Source organism: Sorex araneus, chromosome 1 (assembly GCF_027595985.1).
Source record: "Sorex araneus isolate mSorAra2 chromosome 1, mSorAra2.pri, whole genome shotgun sequence".
In the NCBI taxonomy this organism is placed as follows: domain Eukaryota; kingdom Metazoa; phylum Chordata; class Mammalia; order Eulipotyphla; family Soricidae; genus Sorex; species Sorex araneus.
Genome location: NC_073302.1, coordinates 381,854,309 through 381,874,533, shown reverse-complemented (window position 1 = coordinate 381,874,533; position 20,225 = coordinate 381,854,309). Strand labels below are relative to the sequence as shown.

General features: G+C 44.3%; 1 protein-coding gene across 1 annotated transcript in view; it reads left to right on the top strand.

Moving 5' to 3' along the window:
- Window positions 1-320: 320 nt before the first annotated feature.
- Window positions 321-20,225, top strand: part of NXPH1 (neurexophilin 1) — a 323,314-nt gene continuing 303,409 nt past the window's right edge. Inside the window, exons 1-2 of the mRNA XM_004602213.2 lie at window positions 321-1,077; window positions 1,942-2,105. Of these exons, the coding sequence (XP_004602270.1) occupies window positions 2,052-2,105 (54 nt within the window). The 5' untranslated portion in view covers window positions 321-1,077; window positions 1,942-2,051. The remainder of the gene's footprint in view (window positions 1,078-1,941; window positions 2,106-20,225) is intronic.

Sequence of the window (20,225 nt, the reverse complement as noted above, 5' to 3'; positions counted from 1 at the left end):
AAACGCACAAGGTCGCCCAGTCCTCTCGGCCGTGGCGTGCTGAATGGCTGGAGGTCCGCAGAGTCCCCGCAGCCCGCCGCTCAGCCACAGGTCTCCGGCGGCGCCCGGCGGCGGTGCCCAGGGCGGACCCGGGGGTCCAGCACCCTCCAGCGCCCATCCTCGCTCCGTTCCCGCCACTCCGCTGGCGACCGCAGTGCTCCTCGCACCCTCTGGGGTGGCGGAACGGTGGCCAGCGGAGACGCCCAAGGAGTCACTTGTCCCTGCGGGCCGAGCCCGCCGAGAGCCTGGGCGCGGGATCTAGGGACACTGAGTCCGTGGCACGCGCGCCCCGAGCACGGGGAGAGAGAAGTCTCGCCCCAGCCACGCGTCCCCGCACTCCGCAGCGTCCCCCGGCGGCCGGGCAGGACCACGGACAGCGACTCCGCTTGCGACTCGCGCGCGGCCGGAGGTGCGGCAGCTCTGCTTGCTCGAAACCTCTCAACTCCCCCTCCAAAACTCCGACTTGCAGCCGCCGCTTCATTTCTTTGATTCTTTCATTGGCCCCCTCGCCCCCCTTGCAAAAGACCAGTGTTTGAGCTCTCAAGTTCTAGTCCTAAGGACTTGCCGGGTCTCCTTAAACGATTTCTACGATCGTCCAGCGGGCGGTCTCGGAAGCCGGGGAGCCCCGGACTGCTCGTCCTCAGTGCTTGTGCGGGCAGTCCCAGGTGTGTCCGGCTCAGCAGCCCGGCGCAGTAGCCTCGCTCCCTCCCTTCCTGGCTTTCGTCCTCTCTGGCCGCTTCCACGTCCCCACCACCTCCTCCCCACTCCCTCTCTTGCCACTTAAGTTTCCTGCGCCTGGAATCCAACTGCGCCCAATCCTAAGCTTCGGCAGAACCAATTCCGAGTGCGACCCCGGCACTGGATCGCCTACTTCCCCGGCACTGGACAAGGCAGCGGGACCGGTCCGCGTCCGAGCATGGAGACGAAGCGTCAGGGAGGGCATGTCCGGAGCGCCGGAGACGCCAGGCCCGAATAGCTCCTTCATGGAGCCTGCCCAGAGCGGTTCCTGCCCTCCGGCTTCTCCCCCGCATCCGTGCGGTACGTACCCATCGCTTCCACTGTCCCAGAGGGGTCTACCACGGGGCACAAGGGATGTGTGTGGGGGGAAGCAGGGAAGGGAAACGGGGAACGCCGCTGTTTGGGGAAGTGAGTGCGCCTGGCTGGTGACCCGCAGACCCCGCCAGGCTTCCACTCTAGAAGTTAGGGACTGGCTATGTCCCTGAGCCTGGCGGGGGCGGGGGAGGGGCGGGAGGGAGAGAGAAGGGGGAAGTGTCAGAGATGAGAATGTGTATGTGTGTAGAGTGTAGTGTGTGCAGGGGGTTCAAACCGGTAAACTGAGCCCGTATGCAAATTGTATTCGCTCCCCACCCACCCTCGTCCCAACGTCTGGCGATCCCCAGCACCTAGACCTGGTCAGCTCTACCTACCCTTCCTCTTCCCACGTCCCTCTCGCTCACTCGCGCTCGCTCGCGCTCCCTCTTTCTCTCCTCCTATCTCTCCCTGCTGGTGTGTACGTGTGCGAGCACTGCCAGGGCTGGCGAAGAACCAGACGCCGCCTTGAGTCCTAGCTGCCCGGCCAGCAAGCCTTAGGACAGGTCTAGCTGGCAGAGACGCCTGGGCTCCGAACCCTCCTGCACGCGGCTGGCTTGCCCAGCCACCTCTGTCTCTGCTGCCCAGGAACTCGTACGCGAAGAGCCAGGAGCGCGGGGCGTCAGGAGCCCCTTTTACTCTCACTCGCTCGGGCTCCAGGAGCTGAACTGACTCGCTTTTCAATTTTTCTACATCGCCCACCCCCTTTTTTTTTGGTCCACCCCTCCCCTCCACGAACCCCTTTCTCCGCTGGGTTGCCAAGCCTAACCTTGCCCGCGTGGTCATGGGCTGTCTAATTTCATTTGTATCTAGGCTGCTGAGAGCGCTCCTTGCTCTGTAAAGTGGATGTCAGGTGGATCTATGTTTTTGAAGGAACAAAGACTCAGTGAAGGCACCGCCGAGGAAGTTTGAGACGCGGGAGGATGCAGGCTGCGTGCTGGTACGTGCTTCTCCTCCTGCAGCCCACCGTCTACTTGGTAAGTGACTGCCGCCGACCTGGGCACCCGGGCCATCCCAACCGGGGCAGACAGGCAGGCAACTGGGGGCGCGCGGGAGGAGGGGAAACCGGAGTTCAGCGCCTGCATCTTTCCTAGCGGCAGTGTGGCAACAACTTTAACAAGCTGGTCTCTGGATCCCAGCTGGATTTTCCAGGCTTCCCAAACCCCATTTTCTACAGTGTCCCTTTCTTTGGCGCGTTTCTTTCTGAACGGTGGGTAGGGTGCCTGAGAAACCCAGAAACCTATGAGAGGACAGAGGCGGGGGTGTTTTATGTGGGAGAAGGCAAAGAGAAGGGCAGGAAGACTTGGGGAGTACTCTTCCTCCTGGTCACTCACTGAGGTGAAGCAAAGGAAATGGAGAGTAGGGAGTAGGAATCTAGCTAAGACAATGGCTTTGAAAGTGAACCTATTCTCCTGGGACTCCAGTTTGAGGATGGTCACAAAAAATGTGAGGGGAACTTTGTTAGACCTGTGGGGTTCAGAGAGAAGTTTGACTCTTGAACAGGGGCACTGGCAGCCCTGGATAAAGTTAGGTCAGAGATGCACCAGCAGACACGTAGCACTTCCTCCTCCCTTCCCTTTAGATCTGTCTTCCCCCTGAATAATGGAACCCCAAATTCCAATTTCTAGCCACTTATTAGGGAGTGGTCGACCTTGGCCGTCAAGGAGAGACTGTTCAGCAAAGGCAAAGTCTGAGTTCTTTGAGTTCAGTTTCTTGGGGGTTGGGCTTTATTCCCCATTGCGAGTTTAAGAAGGGGACAGAGGGTGATTTATTGGGGTGGTGGTACCTTGGGAGTGGAGATTATGACCAACTAAGACTTCCCGTCTGGCTTTAGGAAAAGATGAAGTTGTACTCAGCTCCCTGGCATCAGCCCCCTGGCCTCAGACCATCCTGGGCATGCAAGCCAGGCCCAGTGGCTTCCATTTGGGGTTAGCAGTGCTGAGGCAGCTATGGGGCCAGTACAAAGGTGCAGGGGCGGTGTCTCCCCTCAAGGGCTTCAGTTCCCACAAGCTTGGAAAGAAAATGGTAGTTTTCCTGCTTCTGAGAATGTTTCCCAGTAGTTTACCCTGGTGCCTGTGACTGCAGGATTGTGAACTCTGTGTATGTGAAAGCATGGATATGTCAACGTGTATGCGAATATGTGCTGAGAGTGTGTTTGTTGACGGGTTTCAGCTTGGATCTAAGAACCCTCTGTGTTGCCTGTCATTGCACCTCGATCGCCTGATCATGACAGTCATGGACGCCAGAGGGCGCTGCGCGCCAGTGTCCTAGCCCCTGTGGACACCTTGGGGTAAACAGGTGAAAGCCAGGGCAGCCAATCCAAAAGAACAGCCTTTCTGACTCAGTCATCCAAGTCTGTGCCTTCCTGGCTTGGAACGCAGGCAGAATGCAAAAAGTGTCCTTCCCATTTTTCATCTTCAATCATTCTTGCCTCCACCTTTGTCCACTGACAGCGGAGGGTAGAAAGTTTGTTGAGAAGAAATAAAGAAACTGTTTATTAAGAGAAAGCTGAAGGGAATGCAATGGAGGGGGAATGTTAATGATTTCCTTGGCCATGGCAGCCCAGCATGCCTCTGTTCTCTGCATACCTTAACCTAGGGCCTGAACCTCAAGGCTATTCTTATGTCCTTGCTCTGTGCTCACACACAAGGCAAAGGCTCATGGTTGTGGTGCAGTTTATTGCTCGGAGCAAGTATTTCAATAGTCTGGAAAATAATCTATCAAATGCAGAAGTGAAATCAATACATTGTGTTAAATTTTAAATGTGTTTGTTGGCAGTTAAACCGTTTTCCACTCATTACAACAACAGTGCTGGATTTATTCTAATGCGCTGCATTCTCAACAACAAGCGCATTAATTCTCCTTTAATTGTAAACTGGGAGCATTTGAAAACCATTCAGTGTGCAAATTATGCTGATTCAATTACCGTTTAGTTACAGACTTCATTACCTGAATGCCTTTTGGCAATACAGAGAAAGGAGACAATTTTTCCAATTTCACTCAAAACAATACGAATTGTGAACAATAAAATAGAGAAGGCGATTTAGAAGTGCATTCTTTTCTCTTCTATCTAAAGTTGTTTTGTGTGTCGGGGATTGAATCACACAAAACAAAAGAATGGTGGCTGTGACCCAAGGCTGTATTTGCAGGGATTGTAATCCTGTGGTTATTTGCCAGTTGAATTCAGAACTGTTTTCTAGAAGGATCAAGAAGCTGACTTTTCCCATAAAAATAAATATATGCAAAGGTTGAATTGAGCAGTTAGGACAGATTGGTATAAGGCAAGTGAAGAAGTAGAGAACCATGTTTAAAACTCTAGGGCAATGAGACAGACCAAGAAGTGGATAAGGCTTCTTTCTCCTCTTTTGTCAAACACATGACACAGTAACAACTGTCATTTATTTGTAACTGTACCCTGAAACATCCCAGACCATTGCAAGAAACTGCTGTAGATACCTGCAGCTTAGGAGGTAGTGCTCTAGATTGTATTTCAAGAAGGCAAAAACAGCAAAAATAATATTTTATTTCATTTTAAGCCAGAAAGAGTTTCATGCGTAAATTTTGGGGATCTTTATGAGCCTTATGGCTGATTTCAGAGCACAACTTTAAAGGGCCCAGAATCCTAGTGAAGTTTCCTAAGGTTTTTCCATATTACGTCTAAAGAGCACAATTTGTTCATATGCCTTTCATATAAAATGACATGTTTTTCTGCTTATAGATAGATTTGTGAGTATCCCCCAATGAAGGGGATGGTTCTTTTATATTTTTTCTTAAAAAAGAGAATAGCTCTGTGTCCAGCAGATATTTCAGCCACTGTTTCCTATATATATTTCTGTGCATGTGTTCAACATATGTTTCCTGGACTTGTGCACTTTGAATGCTTGTTGTAGGGATTTGTGTTCTGTTTGAATCTACGAAGATAAAATTCTGTCTTATTTCAAGTTAGAATTTTATGTCACTATTGCACTGGGAAAGTAATTAGAAATGTTAGCGTCTGAAACATATTAGAAGATATGTTTAAAGAACCCAACACAGGTCTAACTACAGTCATAAATACAGGGAAGTGTAAGCTACTTTTTTTTTAAACAATAAAAACAAGAATTTCTTTTACTGAATATTGAGTGTTGCAGATTTAAAAGTCTACATTTTACAGGAAAGGAACCTATGACTTACATAATACTTGTTTAAAATATGAATTCTGAAATCATAACTCAAGTCAGTTCTTAACTGATTGCATGATATTTTCCACAGAGTGGTGTAATAGATGATTAAATTTTAACTGAATTAAAGCAAAAACTAGTTAAACTAGGGAAATATGGTTTCTGGCTCTTCACTATGGAGGCCTTACACTGAGTTATTCTCTATGGATCTAGTTGAAGAGTAGGCCAGGACACATATGGCTTAGCAGAAGCGCCTGGTTGAAGGTTCACCTGTGAATATTTTCAGAGTCAAAAATTGAGTCTGATTAATAGTCCCTGTGACTGCAAACAAAAAAAAGTTAAAAATGAATCTAAGGAATCTGACAACTGCTTAAATGATGTTCAGTCACATCTACTAAACTATTCTATGGAGAAAAGCTCCAGTCTTCATTTCCTTTCTATGCCACTGCCCTCTCCTTCCAAATGTAAGTCCTACTAATTCTATTGTATATTATAATTAGTAATTCTCAAAAAATTTCTAAACCAACATTAATTGGCAATAATTGAAAATTCTGTCTAAACATTGTGCTTCTTTCTATACATCTTGAGTCACCTCTTGTCGCAAAGTAAGTGAATTTTAGAATGTTAATTAGGCTCCAATTGTTTAACAGAGATTAAGAGTGATTAATAGATCCATGGAAACACTACCTTTGCACTATTAGAGGGCAGTTTTGGTGGGTTCCACTCATGAAAGTAGCTGTTAAGAAATCTGGTAGGTTAGAAAAAAGCAGCAGGAGATCACTAATGCATATCCTATGGACTAGTCATGTGTACTTGCCATGCTTTAAAAATTAAGCCAGCTGCCCACTGAAAATATTAATCAATGTGAGCTTATTTCTGAAAAGAAATGCACATTGATGACCTAATTGTAGTTATTCAGAGTTAGCTATTACTGCCAGTTCTTGTAGGCAGTGTGATAATTTTCATGCTGCATTTTCTGAAGCTTCTACTCCAGACTGATGTAAGATTACAGCTACATTTTGGAAGCACCTATACCTCAGCAGTACAAGAAAGAACTGCTTAGTCCCAAGGACACTTTCCTGAACTGTTCAACTCTCCATTGACCAGGAAAGCAGCGTAGAGTTGCTTGGGTTGGTGGCCCTTCTGGCACAGGATTATTGACTATGGTCTCAGGCCTTCTAGTGATAGCTTCAGGGAAACTGCAGAATTGCTTCAACTTTCTCAGCAATATTTTCAGAGGAGGCCATTAAGTTTGTGGCTCCTCTTTGTGTGAAGTGGATTTCTATTTGGCTTTGAATTGTTGACGGTGATTTCTTCCTTAATGAAAGTGTTGTCGGGGTGGAAAAATATATCAGGTGGCAAGGAAATTGGTTGACTTTCTTGGGGTAGGGGGACCGAGGTGCTCAACGTCCTACTTTTCTATCTCAGGGAAATTTTCTGCAGACTACAGAAATGGACAGCATTGTCCGAGTAATAACCACTGTCAACAATATTTTCAAAAGGGCATTTGAGTGATGAAAGCATTTGGATATTGCCTTTTCAAATAAGCAATTTTCTGTCGGGCTTCTTTGAGTTTATAGAGTGTGAGGGAGAAGGGGCCTAGCATTGGCAAAAGGCTGGCTGGCTGCCTTCCCGGTATCGCTCAGACTAAAGTACTGAACTGCTTGTCAGCATCACTTTAGAATATCGGTGTCTGAAGAACCCTCAGTGGGTATGATTGGCGCGGCGATATTAAGGGTCAAAAAGGGTATCCTAGTTAAGAGACATAAGCTTCTTCTCGAATTCCTCTACCCATAAGGAAGTCAGTTAAAGCTCGAAAGTTTCCCTGCTCTTGATTGGTGAAATCGGTACCATGAATTCTTTCTGATTTTTTTTTTTTTTTTTTTTAAAGAAAGTGTCTGGCTTTGATTTGGTTCAGGAACGTCCTCTTTAGGCAGTGTCCTCATTTAAGAGTTCCAGATTTCACTGCAAGCCTTTCACAGCTCGGTCCTTTGCATTAATCTGGGGGAGTCCGGCGAGTGTGCTGGCCCATACCGTCGGGTCGGCGGCTTCCTGGAACAGCTAGTTAGCCAGGCGGCTGTGCTCAGCCCCCTCGCCTGCATCCTGCGAGTACCCCGTTTGTCTGGTCCCGCCGAGCGTTTACAGGAAGTTGCGATCTTGATTTATCCGCTACTGAAGCTCCCGACCAGCTTCTTCCCCCCCACCCCCGCCCCCTGTGTGTCAGCACTTAACCCCTCCCGGAGCTTTGTAAACATTGCGCGCGCGCATTTTTTTCTGCCTGGGATTGGCATGTTGACGACTCCGCTTGAAGGAATGTGACAATAAAGCGGGAAACCAAAGCTTGGCAAGCACTTAATCAAGGATAAAAAGGTTCCGCTGTAAGGATGTCACTCAATTTATTGTGAAAGTCGAATGAATTACGTTTAATGAAAGTGCTCCCCAGATGAATATTACCAGCAATTTCCTGAGTTGGCTCTGTCAGCCCGAGATGAGGAAATGCCAATCCAGATCAGAAAAGAGCGCCCGTCTCAATTACTATGCAAGCTTTCCAAGAGCGGCTTTTTTTTTTTTTTTGAGATGATATATACTGGCGGCTTCTTCAGGCCCCTCTGCGTGCCTGGGAGCGCGTTTGCGTCTTTTGCAAGTTTGCGGTCTGCCCTTCCCGGGTTGCTGTTTAAACTTTGGATGAGACGCCCAGTTTCCGCTGCAGACTGCAAAAATCACTTCTCTGTCAATTGCTCTTTTTAGTATATTTCCGTTTAATCCTGAGGTGGGGGCTCGGCAGAGAGTTTGGTGGGGTGGGACGGAGAGAATTCCCAGGTTCGGGTGATTTGTGGCGTAGAGAGTTCCTTCTCGGTCCAGTCTGGGGCTCTGAGAAGGCGCTCAGAGCCGGGGCTCAACGATGGTGCGCGCGATGGGGTGCGGGGGGCAGTGGAGTGCAACGCGTGCCTCTCCAGCGGCCGCTAGCTAGAAGCCATCCCCAGCTCCCACCTCTTTTAAATTAATGAGGGTATTTTACTTGTTCACGCCAGAGTTACGCTGGGGAGGACGGTTCACAGGCCGCAGCCAGAGCGCATCGTCTCATCTGCATGAAAATGGAGAACCAGGAGGCTTTCCTTGTACAGTTTCTTTCTTCCACAATAAGAGAAATTGCTACTTTGAAAACCTGAGTGTTTCCTTAGAAACTGGCTCGTCGGGGGGGGGGGGGGAGCGGGGGTCTCCGTGCGTCCCCGCTGAACCAGAGTCCTACCGGGCCTCACCCATTAGCTCAGTCCTCCTAATGGATTCTGATGGGAAGAATCCGGGGCTGCCGCGGCGGCAAAGGGCACGGAGGCGGGCCCAGGCGCCCTCTCCCCACGGCGAGTAGGGGCGTCTTCCCGAGACAGACCCCCCCTCCCCAACACTACCGACACTGTCTCTCCCCACCCTCTGCGTTTAAAGGTCATTTGAAATCGTTTTATACAATTAGGAGCAAGACATTTTCTTCGACGTAGGCTTCATACCCTCGACTCTGTCTTCTCTGATCAGAACTGCGGAGAGTTCGGGACCTGGGAAAGTTCCATGCCGGACTTGCTGCCGCCACAGCTCAGGGCTGTAGCGTCTGCTTTTAGCTTTAGTTGAACTCGAACCTTCTCCATCGGCTTCTAAAAACACAACTGCAGCTCTCTTGCATCTGGATTCCCCCGCACCCCAAGCCCTCACACCGAAAGCGCTGTTTCTGGAGAACTTTCGTCGACGCCGCCGAGTTGAGATGCTCCCGGGGCGGCGATCGGGACTTGCCGCAGTGCCGGAAGGAGGCCGCGGTGGCGGAGGTGGAAGAAGGGGCGGTGACCGGCGGCGGGGCCAGTCCCGGCCCGCGGAGCTAGGCTTCAGCACCACGGACAGCGCCACAGGCTCCGCCCCGCCCCGCGCCGGCCGCCGGGGTGACGCTCCAGCGCCGGGGCGTGGGCTGGTCGCGATGCAAGTGGACCCGGCGCTGTCCTCAGACACTTCATCACTGTCTAATCTGAAACAAGACCTGAAACGACCCGCCAACTCCTCCCCGTCGTTCCTGAGTGCTCAAGGTCCGATCGCTTGGTCCCGAATAGGTCCTGCGGCCAGAACCTCTCCTTTGCACCCCTTCCCCCGCCCCCTCTGCGGTTGCGGCGTCACGTGATCACCGCCAACTTTCCCACTCTTCCCCCTCGGGGTTGGTGAATAATTCCCTCCCTCCCCCCACTCCGTGTCCCCACTAACTTTGCACAGTTCTTTACATTTACCCTTCTGCCACAAAACTGAAGTAAGAATCCTAAAGTGCATCTGTAAGGTGCACTTTAATTGGGTATGAGAACTTAATTGACCAACAGGGAAACTGAGGTCCGGAGAAGGGAACCAACTTCCTTGCAAGAGCTAAATGCAAATGGGCACCAGCGATTTCTGCCGTTTCTCCTGCCAGCCACAAAAGCGTCCTCCTGGAACCTCTAAGGCGCCTTGAAAAAGCGGCGCGACCGGGAGTGGGAGTTTGAGGGCAGTGAGGATTCCTAATTATTATGAATTTCTAGAGGAGCAGTAATTATTCAGGGGAAGCAGGACAAACCAAGACCCGAGTAAGAGAATCGATATATTTGCTATCGAAAGTGCCTGGCTCGCCTTTAATGCAGACGAATGGGAAGGCAGTCTCATTATTTTCCGTGGTTAGGCTCCCCGGCGTGGGGCCTGATGCAGCGTGGAATCTATCATCATTAGACTCCGAATGTGGTGGTGGCCTTGGCGCTTCTCCTTATTTACTTAGCAAAACATCCAAACAGCCCCTAGCCGGCCCCGCCCCAGCGTCCCCAAACTCACCGCCAGTGTCCCGCCTCCCTCAACTCCCCGCCCTGGCGGCCCCTTTCCGACCCCCGGCTCCTCCGACTGCTCGAGACTCGGGCACGCTCCCCCGGGGCTTCCAGGAGCACTCCAAAGCGGGCATTGCAGTCACTTCCAGTGTAAGCACTTCCCGCTTGGCGGCGGTCACACGGTTGATTTGCTCCAGAAATAAACTGGAGAGTTCCGAGCTTTGGCGCTAGGGGTTCCCTGTGTCAAAGGCAAAGCTTGGGAGGAAGTTCTGTCCTTTTCTCTAGCTCTAGCATCAGTCCCATTCTTTCAGGACTCCCGACTGTGCAATTCCCAAAGAAGGAAAGGAGCAGAGGTCTAGCGGGTAGGGTTCCATCACTGATGTTAGAGGCCAGTCTGGGGTGGGGGGGGGGGGGAAGGATTCGAAGGGGAAGACAAGTCGGAAATTGCCTAGGAAGGGAACGGGAAGTTGGCTCATGCGCTGCACCTCCAGCGAATTCAAAGGCCTTAGTGCTAGAGCCTTTGTCCATTCCTGGCTGGATGCAGACCTTTGGATTCTAGGTCACCAGCTGCAGTTTTCCAGGAATGGGGGGAACCCTTGCTCCTCTCCGCATCTATGGACCTCGCTGAAGTCTTCAGGGTCCTGACAAGGGACTTGTGCTGGGTTTTCCAATTACTTCTCTGGGACACAGTCCGAACTCCCTGGCACTTTGACTTTCTAAAATGTTGCCTGACTCTTCCAAAAGGGCTACTGTTAGTTTGGCACTTGTATTTCTGTGCGGGTTTTCTCCATTGTTCCCAGCAAAACTGTTGCTCTTACCATCAAGCGAGGTTTTGTGCGTTTGTGCGTGTGTTTGTGTGTATGTGTGTGTGTATGTGTGTAATTTTAAGTGCTTGACCTCTCCAGACACATCTTTTCCTTACTACGGTAGATGAATTCTTGCAGAGGAGATTGGGTGTTGCACTTAGAAATTAACTACTCCTCATTTGCAGTAAAATTAGAGTCATAATAATATTAATAAAAATATTAATGAAAAATGTAAAATTGTGACGTTCCAGTCACTAAAATATAATAATACTATCTTTCTTTGGATTTTCTTTTAAGCTGAGCTCAGCCTTTCATGATATATTGTCCTTATTTGAGTGTTTTTCTTTCCATGACATGAGAGACAGCCAATCAACATAATACCAGGACTCTCTGATCTATTGGCATCATTTCTTTACCATATTCATTTCCAGGGACTTTATAATTGAACCCTGTGAGATATATGTAACATACATTCAGTGGAGAGTCTTTTAATTTATACTTATGAAGCATGGTGAAAAAATTAAGAAAGTGTTACTTGTATTGAAGTAACAAGCCTGCTTTATAATAACAAAAATGTCCTTTTAATTTACTTTTCTCACGTCTGGAAGAATATCTTTGTGAAATAAGATTCCACAGTCATGCATTGTAAGGAGATAACTCCATAGAGTGAAAAATGTATAATTTACTAGCCTTGAAGCAGAGACCAACTAACCACTCACTGGAAATGTACACTAGGCTTACCAAAACAAAGCTGCACTATGAGTGCTAAACAGACAGAGGTAGCTAGAAACAATCGCACGCCCTTATAGTTTTCTGCCTCTCCCTATTCCTAAGACACCATGACCCACATTTTTTGCCTAGCTAAACAGGGCCTTGCAGAGGCAATACAAATATATAGTGCAGAAGATTGACCAAAATTTTAATAATAAGGAAAGCCACAGATTAAAGAGAAGAATGTGAAGATTTTGTTCTTTAAGATAAAAGATTTCCAGAAAGAAATATGCTTGAGATACTTCAAGAAAAATTTCTAGCTAAAAAGACACTTTTTCAATTATGGGTCAAACACACACACAGCAGTGCAAAGTTTTGATATTCACATCTTTTCTTTGAAGGATCCATTGTAAAATATTGTGGGGACTTTATTCTGTTTTCTTGAATTGTTGGCCTTAAAATTTAGGTTTGACAGTGTCATTTCTTTGTTCAGAATCTGGTACCAAAACTGTACTGTTGGGGCTGGAGAGTTAGTACAGTGGGTAAGGAACAGCTAACCTGGATTCCATTTTCTATGCTCCATCTGGTCCCCCAAACCCTACCAGGAGTGATCTCTGAGTGCAAATCCAGGAGTAAGGCCTGTGTAAAGTCAGGTATGGCCTCAAAACCAAAGCAGACCAATGCAAAACAAAAATTAAAATGTTTTGGTCAATATTTTTCAAAAGAAGCAGGCAATGTTGGTAAAAAGGCACTAACTGGAATGATATTTTAAATTTTAGTTATATACCTAGACTTTTGGTTCTCCAACTGAACTTTAGAAAGTGATTCTTCTTATAACCTTGTAGCTGAATGTTATTAGAGGCACAGGTACATAAAACAGCTTATATAAAATTAATGGACTGCTTTACATTTCGCAATCTCTTACTTGTGAAGCTCTTGTAAAATATTGCATCTATTTAAAGTAGGAAGAAAATAAAGTTAGGTTTGGTGTGCAATCAATAGTTGTAAATGGTTCAGTGGGATGTTTGATTGTTCTCAGTGAGTTTGACAATGTGATAGAAATATATTGTCTGTTTTTTGTGCATTGATGTCCTAATCGTAAGCCTGATCTTCTTTTATGTACTTGACCCATTTTAGAAACTGATCATAAGATTCCAAGGCCACCTTTAAGCACACACTCAGAAATTTAAGATAGATGAATTGCGACTTGTATAACTTCAAAAGGATCCATTTGCTGCTATAAAGTTACTAATGAGAAAGCAACACACATTTATATATGTATATATATATATATACATATATTAGAATTAAATAGTCCTGGGCCAGAGAGATAGCACAGTGGGTAAGACACTTGTCTTGCATGCAGCTGACCTGGGTTCAATCCCTGGCACATGATATGGTCTTCTGAGTCTGCCAGAAGTAATCCATTGGGGTACAGAGTCAGTAATAAACCCTAAACACTGATGGGTGTGTCCTCCAAGCAAAACAAAAACCAAAAGTAAACAAAAATTATTTAGTCTTATTGCATATACATTTAAATAACAGAATATATGGTTTTAATTTCAGTACCAATCTTCATAAAAATAAGACTTTCTGGATATAGTGAAAAATTTAAAACATATTTATTCTTTATAAGTTAAGGAATAATTTAGAAAAATGCCAAGTCCTCATTCTTTGCTTCTTCCGCACATTAAATACAATTTTCGTCATTCTATTACTTGGTTTATAGACCTCAAGCCATACAATAAGTTCTACTATGAATTTCTTCCTTTACTGTGCATTTTTATTGGGGGGAAATGAAGCAATTTTTTCTTCTTGCTTTATTTGACAGAGTTATACAGGTCCAAAACTATGGTGATATTTTAAAACTTCTTCCCTTCCCCCTACCCATTTCACATGAAGGTTACTGAGACAGACATATCCTTTTTTTCTCCTTATAAAAATAGTCACTGTGTTGTTGTGTTATCATAGTCTCTAGCTACTTAACAATGCCCTAATTTACCAACTGGCTGTATATATTACTGATTCAATGCTCTTACAAGCATGAACTAGATTACATAAAAGCTATTATACTTCCTGTTTGAGAAGTTCTCGAGGAAAATGCCATAATTATCTTCAGGCTTGAATCTAAAACCTATCTTCAGAATGATGAGTTGTGATTTGTTGTTTGAGCAGCTGTGGCATTGGTAATAGGGCTGACTACGTGGTCTTTAAAACTGAAAATATAAAGTACCTTTCCTCACTTATCTTTCTTATTTATTTGTGAACAGTTTTATTCCACCAGGCACCACCATTTATTTATTGTTGTATGAGTTAAATGCAGAGAAAGATGCAAACTTCTGCATTTGGAAGGAATCTGTTCATGCATGGTCAGTACTATCTTTCTCTAATCTTGATCTGAAGCTTAATTGCTATTGATGTGCAGATTTTGCAGAAAATGGCATTTTTTTGGTCTCTTTTATAAGAAATATTTAATTGACTGATGAAACCTCATGTTAGATTTTCAACCTTATTTCTTTTGGTTTAACAAGACAGAGTTATAAATAGCTGTTCTCAAGAGGCGACCACAATCTCTAACCATTATCAAACTAATGCAGATCTGGCATTAGCACAGATGAGCTGAGCCACCACTTTTGGATCTGCTCTCAGGCTTAAATGCTTTGGACCATGGAAGCATGAAAAGCAAATGCTTGGTCTGAATTGTTTAATCCTGCCTTGCATTCTTGACTGAAATCCTTCACAATTGGAATGATTCTAATTAATGTGTAGTCAGATGCACTTGCACTTTCTTCCGATTAGCAATTTTTTTAAATGTGTGTGTGTGTGTGTGTGTGTGTGTGTGTGTGGGTGTCTGTGTGTGCATGAGTGTGCTTGTACCAATGTGAACAGTTGGTACAAAGAATAGGAAACTTTAAAGACAAACCCACATGCTGAAAAAAATGGTTGATATTTTCATAGAACGCTACTTCTAACTAGGAAGATAGTACGTTGATACTGGTGAACCTCGACCCTGCATTAATGACAGAATGATAGGAATAGAAGAATTATGATGAGAACGGGATTTGTTTTATTTTATTTTTTGTATGTAACAATGCTCAGGAACTCCTCTTAATTCTATGTTTGAGTGTTGATCCCAGCAGTGCTCATACAGGTGATCATGCAATGTCAAGTATCAAACTGAGACTCCTGCCTACATTTAGCCCATTCAGCTATACTCTGGTCCAACAAAGATTACTTTTTAGATTTAGTGCGTACTTTGTCAAGTATTTCTGGCAACCCTATGGTACCCCAAGCCCAGCTGGAGTGATCCCTGAGGGGAGTCAGGACTAAGCACTGAGAACCGCCTGGTATGACTCAAAAAATAAACAAAAGTCAATGTCCTCATATAAAATGGGATATTATTAAGGATATGACTAGCATTGGTATGTTAATATTACTGATACTATTAATGGTATCTATCATTTCATATGATGATTAGGAAAATGAAGTGGGAACAAATCCATGCTAAAGTCCTAGACGTGCTTGACTCAGAAAGGCAAAGCTTTTTAATCCTTTCTTTTGTATACCTTCCCTTCTTTCATATCAAGTTCAATACACAAAACAGTGCTTCCATTTATATATTTCTTATTATTTTATTTTATTTTATTTTAATTTTTGCTTTTTGGGTGACACTCAGCAATGCTCAAGTGTTACTCCTGGTTCTACACTCAGGAATTACTCCTGCTATGCTTGGAGGACCAATGGGATGCTGAAAGATTGAGCCTGGGTCAGCCACGTGCAAGGCAAACACCCTATCTACTCCAGCCCCCAGTGCTTCAATTTAGAAACTCTTCTCCTGTACTCTAAGAAATGCCTATAGGAGCCATTCTGAGCATCATATTGAAGTGTTAGTATATGTCTCATCCTAATAAACTTTTTGTTTTGTTTTTATATCACATCCAGCAGTATGTGGGGGATCACTCCTGAGCTCAGGAGACCATCTGGTACCAGGAACCAAGCCCAAGGTTCCCAAATATAAAACATGGGCTTAATCATTTGACCCATCTTCCTGGTCCCCCTACAAAAGTATTTAATCTGTTACTTGAGGAGCTGAGGCATTACCATATATCCATTGGAGAAAAGCAACCTGTTTCCCCTGGTCACATATGTGGAGGATTTAAAACCTAGTAGGCTATCAGTTCTGGTTACTTTAAATATAAAGTTTTATTTCAAAACTTTATATTTTGAAATATAAAACAACTTTATAACAATTTTAACTTTAAAACAGTTAAAATCAAACAACTGCTTACAAATTCATCAATATTTAAAATCAGATCTTGTGAAATATCCATAATGCTTGACACCAGGAATTAGAACGTCAGAAGTATTCTTGTCTCAATTTGGTAATCTGTTCATTGAGTCTACTGATGAGGACTTCTTTCTTCATTTCTATCAAACTTGGCTAGCTGATACGGAAATTGCTGTCTCCTGCTTTAATCACTATGGATTCTCTCTATAATGAACAGACATGGCTTTCAGTATAGCATTAGACAACTGTACATCCATCAGCTAACTTCAAGAAAAAAAAAAGCTGGAGAGATAATACAGTGAGTAAGGGCATTTCCCTTGCATGCGGTCAATCAGGATTGGATCCCTGGCACCACATTGGTTTCCTGAGCACTTCCAGGAGTGATCCCTGAACTCAGATTCAAAAAGAAACCCTTGAGATATTGTATCACCTTTCCAGATGCCTAGGTAAGGAAACCGAAATACTGGGAGTATGTCTAGTACAAAGTGGCAAGATTCTATACTAGTCTTTTAATCACTAGGGTTCCCTGAGCACCTCTAGGAGTAATCCGAGATAATATAGTTGGTAAGGAATTTGCCTTACATGCAACCGATCCTGGTTTGATTCCAGATACCCCTGATGGTCCCCCAAGCCCACCAAGAGCGATTCCTGAGTGGAGTTGAGTAAATCCTGAGAATTGCTTGGTATGGCCATATATATATATGAGGGAAGGAGATGTGGGTGTCTAAGAGAGAAAGTGGATTTCTATCTAACTTTTAAAAACAGAGATAACTATGTTGCTTTTGATGCATAGTTTTTCTTTCCACCTCCCTGTGTGGTTCGATTTGATAAAAGTTGCTATTGGTGGTACTATAGTTTAGTATTTTTAATTAAACATATTTATTTTTGAAAGCTTTCCTACAAGTAGAATACAAAGGTAGCAAATACAGGTTTGAGGCAGATGATTGTGAGTCTGGCTTCTCCTGGTGGCAGGTGGGATTCTGTCTCTATAGGAAGTCTGCATCTATTGACCTGACTGATATGACAAATGATCCCTGGGCTGCAGGGTAAGGTAATAAGTGAGACCGGAGCATAAAGCACAGCCCTCACAGTAATCTATGATGGAATTTAAAATGATCCATAACATCTGTATCTCCCCTAACAAATCACATATTTGTTTTAAAATATTTTTCCATGTTGGGGCAGGAGGAGGAGAGGAGAGGAGAGGAGAATATTTATAATGGCATAATAACATGTAAAAGGCAGGACTCTAGCTTTTTCCGTGGCATTTCTTGTCATGACTCCTGTGAATCTGCTAACTTATCACATACTAGAGACAGAGGCTGATATATATTACCTAATAGATAAAATATTTGAAAAATGATACAGCCAAAGAAACTTTAAAAAGTCGTCTTCTAAAGCTGGTGAGATAGTCCAGCTGGTTAGATGCTAGCTTTACATGGCACCAGCCTCAGGTTTGGTCTCTAGCATTACATATAGTCCCCCGAGGCCTGCCATGTGTGATCCTGAGCACAGAGCCAGGAGTAAGCCCTGAGCACTGCATGTATGGCAAAAACCAAATTTATTTAACTTAATACCAAAGAGTCATTAGTTCATTATTTAAGTAGACACCTTATTCATATTTAGCAGAGGCATTTTTACTGTAGCCTGTACATGCGATTTTAAAATAAAATTTTCACAAAATACATTATGGAGTTTCTAAGTTTGTATAGGATTTAATAATTTTTCCCTCTTTAAGTAATAAATACAGATTTCATATACTTCTGCCCAAAGTCCAAAGCTTCTGGCTGACATGAGGAGTGAGGGTTTGGCTTCATTTCAGTCATGTACTACATTTGACCTTGAGAGAGCTTAGTTATGCCTTAGGGCAAAAAATTAAATGTTCCATTTTGTAACAGTATCATCTTTCACCTTTATGTGGATTTAAAAATGTAAATAAAATTGCTTTCTGTAAGTGGTATACATGAAGGTCATACTCATATTCTCCGCAAGAATTCAAAATGCCATTTGACCCATCATTGGCACAATAGAAAATAATGTGTTCTATTAGTTTCTAGTAATCTACTTTTAAAGCATTTTATGACCTAATATTTTTATGCCTAGTACCTAGTTTGTGAAATAAAAAATAGAAATAAACCTTTTAGCACTTTATTGTAGATTTATTTATAGAATGTGTGCTTTCAACTTTGAACTTTCAAAAATGCCATATCTGCCTTGAATACATTTCCTTCATTATAAAAGTGGTTCACTTAAAGTCTTCAGTGAGGAAACAATGTACTTTAGAAAAATTTTGAGGACTCCAGCATATTTCAGTTTTCATTCTTGCTCTTTTTGCTTATTTTTTCCCCTCAGAGATTAATGAGAAAACAGAATTTGGAGCCCTAATAGCAGAGTACGGTGACCAATGGATTTAGAAAGTAAAGTAGCTGTCTTTTCTTTGAATGAGAGGATGTTGGAATTCTTTTCACTGAAACTTGGATAATAAGATCCTGATAGATCCTTGTATTTAACTGTCATGATTTTGATCCTTAATGACTTTTGATTGCTTCTTCTGGAGGCACCTGTCAGCCATTTCTGAAGCACAGATGGCTTTATTAGCAGCCGGAGTTTTTTTTTTTTCTTACTAACCTTGAGACTGAACAAATTATTTTGTGACATAAGCAAAGCAATGTTATCCCTTGTTTTTCAGTCACTGGGAGATTATTATTATTTATTTTAAGTACTGAATTTAGATTCTTCTTCTAAAGCTCCTAGTTTGGATTTTTTTCATTGTAAAGAGAATTAGTCTTTTTCCTGAGTGGTTGTATATTGGATATTCAGTGATCAAGTACATAAAATAAGATGACACTCCACCTCTGTTTGCTTGGGATGATTTTGCTTTATTCCTATTGTTTATATAAAAGAATTCTTTCTGTTACTTTTTAAAATGTCCTGGTGAGGGTTATACGTTATGTAGTCATGGAACATACAATATGATGTTCTACAGACTGAATAAAAGTTAATTATAAGCCTTTATGAAAGGTTTATGGTATAAGATTGTTGAATAGACAAGAAAATATTCTCATCGTTCTTCAATGCTCACTTTCTCATAAAGGATTCGAAGAGCCAGGCTCATGAAGTTGGGTAACCTGTGCCTATTACAATAGTGTGCCTTATGGGACCTAATCTACTTTCTTTTATTTAAAAATATGATAAAGAGGGCTGGAGCGATAGTACCACAGGTGCAATGTTTACCTTGTTCCTGGCTAACCAGGGTTTGGTCCTCCTGCACAGACTTAGAGTACCTAATGGAATAACCTGCAGCACCTTGTTAGTTCCTTGAGCCTACCAAGCATGATCTCTGAACTCAGAGCCAGGAACACACCCTGAGCACTGTTGTATGTGTCCCCAACTTCTCCCAAATAAATAAAACAAATAAAAATATGGTATCACTGTATAACTGTCATCCCATTGTTCATCATTTTACTCGAGTGGGCACCAGTAATGTCTCCATTTGTCCCAGCCCTGAGATTTTAGCAGCCTCTTTTTACTTGTTTTTCCCAACGATTGGAGGCTTTTTTCAGGGTCAGGGGAATGAGACCTGTTATTGTTACTGTATTTGGCATATCGAATACGCCATGGGCAGCTTGCCAGGCTCTGCTATATGGCGGGATACTCTCAATAGCTTGCTGGGCTTTCTGAGGGGCACAAATATGTATATATATATATATATATATATATATTTCCCTTTATGATGATGTCCAGGAATATGTTCACTCATGCATGAGGCACGGCCCGAGCATGTGGAAAGCAGCCTGGAGCATGGCAGCGGTTGGGTAATGGAGGTTCACTGCTGGAGTTGGGTCCCTTGGGGCGGGGAGGGCTCTCACACGCCCCCTTCTGGGGCACTCCAAGTGGAAACAGCCTTTGGCGTGGAGTCTGGTGGCATGGTTATGGGGCCTCCTCTTTTGCTCCCTTCTGGAAGAAGAAGCTCTGAGTTCTGGAGGATGGCTGATGAGGAGATTATCTGGCACTGGCAGGAGAGGGCTTATGGGTGTGATCCCTGGGTCGCCAGAGATTGGGGAAACAATATGGGAGAGTTTTAAAAATTAAATCTTGTTCATTGCATAGTCATGGAAAAAGCTGATAAGAATACCAGTTGAAGGGCCGGAGCAATAGTACAATGGATAGGGCATTTGCTTTGCATGCAGCCTACCTGGGTTCAATCGCCTGTATCCTATATGGTCCCCTAGCACTGTCAGGAGTAATTACAGAGTGCAGAGCCAGTAGTAACTCCTAAACACGTTGGGTGTGGCCCCCAAACAAATAAACAAAAACA